General features: G+C 39.7%; 1 protein-coding gene across 1 annotated transcript; it reads right to left on the bottom strand.

Annotated features, from left to right (window-relative positions):
* Window positions 1–539: 539 nt before the first annotated feature.
* LOC122641875 (FCS-Like Zinc finger 8-like) lies at window positions 540–2,176 on the bottom strand. The gene is made up of 2 exons (XM_043835193.1): window positions 1,274–2,176; window positions 540–1,045 (listed from the first exon to the last, which is right to left on the bottom strand). The coding sequence occupies exons 1-2, from the start codon at window positions 2,119–2,121 to the stop codon at window positions 940–942; spliced, it is 954 nt and encodes a 317-aa protein (XP_043691128.1). The 5' UTR covers window positions 2,122–2,176; the 3' UTR covers window positions 540–939.
* Between the last annotated feature and the right edge of the window lie 1,218 nt (window positions 2,177–3,394).

The following is a 3,394-nucleotide window of genomic DNA, read 5'->3' as shown; positions in this document are numbered from 1 at the left end:
TGAAGACAAAGGTTACATGCCTTGGAGATGAACATTCGTGCATGCATGATCACTGGTAAAAGAGTTAGGCTTGTGTCATATCAAATGAAGCAATAAAGGTAACCAACCATCCACAGATTTAGGTCATGAAGATGGTTTTACTGCAAGTACTTATTTGGATTTAGAGCTTTCTGTTCCTTAGCCAGGAAACTAGATCTATCCCAGTAAAACCATAACAGTAAGCAAAAACAGAAAGGAAGAGGGAACTTTGAACATTGAAGCAAACAGTTCTCCTTTGTAACAAAAATGTAAATTGGGTTCTTTTTGAGTTCTTTGATTTATGAAGTATTTTTAATCAGTTTGGATTTATTTTATCCTGAAAAAATAAAACTTTAAGGGAACAGAAACGATAAGATGCACGCACTACCAATAAAGAAAAGAGAATCGCCATGATTAATGTTCAATGCATGAAGATGATTAGTGTATAAAAATTGAGAAAGATGATGACAAAGTTCATCAATCATTTAACTAAAGAAGCCAAGGCAGGAACTGTTTAGATAATATTAAACAGAATTGATAATACCCACCAGCATCATCATCTTCTTCTTCATTAAATCACTACCAAAATCCAACTCTACAATATTCCAAGCTTCTGATCGATCAGCTTTTTTAATTTGTATGAGAAAACAGAGACAACAATTGAGGAAAAAGAAGGAAAATTACAAGAACAAGAGAAATTAACACCTAAACAGAAGTAGATTCAATGTATCCAAAAACAGAGTAGTCTTTCTCTTAATCTCCATCTTCGAATCTACTCTGTCTAATCTATTCAGATCGATTGATAATCGACACTTATAGAAAAATTGACAATTTACAGATGATTAACCCCCTCTTCAACTTGCTGAAACTTTTTCTGCAACTCTTTGAAGTAGGGGAAGAGACGGAGAGAAAGAGAAAGCATCAAGGACAGATACCACTATCTTCATCCAACTCAGGCTTCTCCATACCCTCATCGAACATCATCTCCTGGTATCGGCATTCGCGGCTGCAAAATCCTTTCTCGCCCCTGAAACACATGTCGAGATAAGAAATGAGAACTCCATTAATGGCTAATATGACTACGATCATGAAGCAATTCATGTAAGATCAAAAGATAATAACACCCCAATTAAGAGAAGCCCAAAATGATGGTGTGGTCAGGTCTGGATTCTTATGTGATTGACAGAGCTTCACATAGATTGCAACTTTGAAGAAAGCCAAATCCTTCTTAACAGAACAAAGAAATACTGCTAACCTGTAGATGTAGATGTCCTTCCCCTGTCCCAAATCCTTCTTGCAGGTGTAGCAGAAACTGAGGAAATTCTCGGGTGGGAAGTTCGAACGATCGGAGAAATAATTCTCTTTCTTTGACCCAGATAACCCAACAACTCCACAGCAACTCTCCACAATGCAGTTATCAAAGATGTGTGTCGTTCTGGGGTTCGGTCCATGGGAGATGACACAAGTATAATCCTCTGAAAGCTCCATCTCGGTTGCAGAGAGACAACCGGTAAAAACCCTGGAAGACCCAGGAGTTTCAAGGCCTGAATTTGCAGATCCAAATGGAGATTTGTTCACAGAATATGGAGATAAGCCTGGGGAGAAAGAACCCAACTGAGAATTCCGGGTCTTGATACCGAAATCTACAGGAGATTTGGGGGATTCAGTTGGGGAGAAAACAGAAGGTGAGAGATGAGGAATTTGAATCTTGAGCTGTGATCCAAACAGAACCATTCTGCTATCAGGTTTGGAGAAATTGTTGTCAGTCTTTTCATCATTTAGAACATCAACTAGACCAAGCCCAACTCCTGATTCAAGTTTCTCCCATGGATGCTTATTCTCCAGATTAAGTTCTGGGGATCTGGGAGTGTTTCTTTCGGACCATATAGGGGTTCCAAGACCTTTATTATCAAGTATTGAAGTTGGGCTCATCACTGCATCCGTTTCAGAGAAACCCTTTGCAGAGAGACTTGTAAACAACCTTGGAGAACTGAAGAAAGACGAACTGCGCCTGATGTATCTGTCCGTGGGAGATGGGAGAGAACCATGATCAGCCATAAGAGATTGATTAGGTGTCACTGATCTAGATCTCTTCCTAATCATCACTTCCTCTGCTGGATTGAATTCTCCGAAACCTATCGTTCCTCTGTAAAACAGAAAAATGCAAAATAGAGAAAAAGTTAGAATTTTTCTTTAATCATTTTCCTAAATAGAGAAATAATCGAGTACATGATTTTGGACTCACCGAAGTTGCTAATGGCAAAACTGCCTTCCACTTGAAACCTCTTTGGCAGAAAACCACCACTAACCCAATAATACCCAGAACCAGACCTCCAAGATCAAGAACATATATAGAAGGAAGAATTATAACAAAAGGGTAAAAAGCAGAGCTGTTTTGATTTTTCTTCCGAAGCTAGTGGTTTTTTTCTGCTTTCAAAGACTGGTATCTCCTCTCAAGTCCCACCCAAGAACACAAACAATCAAGGGTCACGATCAAAACCAGACGAGCATCGACAGGTAAACAAAGAAAAAAAGTTTATATTTTTGTTGCTATTTCATTATCTCCTTTGCCTTTATCCTTCTTTGTTTCTTTCTCAGTAACACTGGTTACCCCTTCATAAACAATTCAAAAGCAGGTTGCAATTGCAGACAAAACCCACAACCAAAAATAGCAGACACTAAAAAAGATCAACCAACTTGAAAACAAAGAGGTTTTTTTCACTCTAGATCAGTGATTCTCTCTCTCTCTCTTATTTTTTTTGGGTAGATCGAGATATTAGAGAAAGGATTAAACAAACAAGAACCCAAAACCAAAAACTCGTGGGTGAAGTGAAGGGGTTGTTGGATGAGGATTTAAAGACACGTATGCATGGTAATCCGGGGATTCAAAAAAACTGCCGCTGCTAAAATGGCAGTTTTGGCGGTTTTGACAGCAACAGAGAGAGACTGAAAGCTTAGACCCTTTTCATTGCTTTCTCTGTGGAGGATGAATCATGGTGGAGTGGAGTGGAGAGACTCTGGAGAGTTTATGGGATGGGATGGATGGGTCTGTGGGTGTCCTTTTATATTTCCTCTACCCTAATCTTCCCCTTCTCTCCACTGGTTTATTTCCTCTTTCCTCTCTGTGGGAAGATTTTGCAGTTTCTGGTCTCTCTCTCCCAGGCGGCAGGCCTGCCTGAATTGATATCACTGAATGCGAATATAAACTCACACACTCGAAGGCTGACGATAGGCTACGTCCATATCTCTCGCCGTCCGTACATCAATCACTTCTCTGAGCAGTAGAACCCTGAGCCTTTTCTCTGAGCTGAATCAGCTGATGGGAACTTAACCCCTAACTCCTCTCCGTGCGAGTTAACTTTTAACTTCAGTTAAC

The sequence above is a fragment of the Telopea speciosissima genome, chromosome 10, assembly GCF_018873765.1.
Source record: "Telopea speciosissima isolate NSW1024214 ecotype Mountain lineage chromosome 10, Tspe_v1, whole genome shotgun sequence".
Taxonomy (NCBI): Eukaryota; Viridiplantae; Streptophyta; class Magnoliopsida; order Proteales; family Proteaceae; genus Telopea; species Telopea speciosissima.
The sequence above is the reverse complement of the archived record's forward strand: the minus strand, read 5'-3'. Positions and strand labels throughout refer to the sequence as shown.

What these genes read in the sequence shown, in the direction of transcription:
- LOC122641875 (XM_043835193.1), bottom strand. Translation starts at nt 2,121, where the DNA reads ATGATTAGGAAGAGATCTAGATCAGTGACACCTAATCAATCTCTTATG. An exon ending in AAGGACATCTACATCTACAG is followed by an intron (nt 1,046 to 1,273) that starts GTTAGCAGTATT and finishes CATGTGTTTCAG; the next exon opens with GGGCGAGAAAGGATTTTGCA.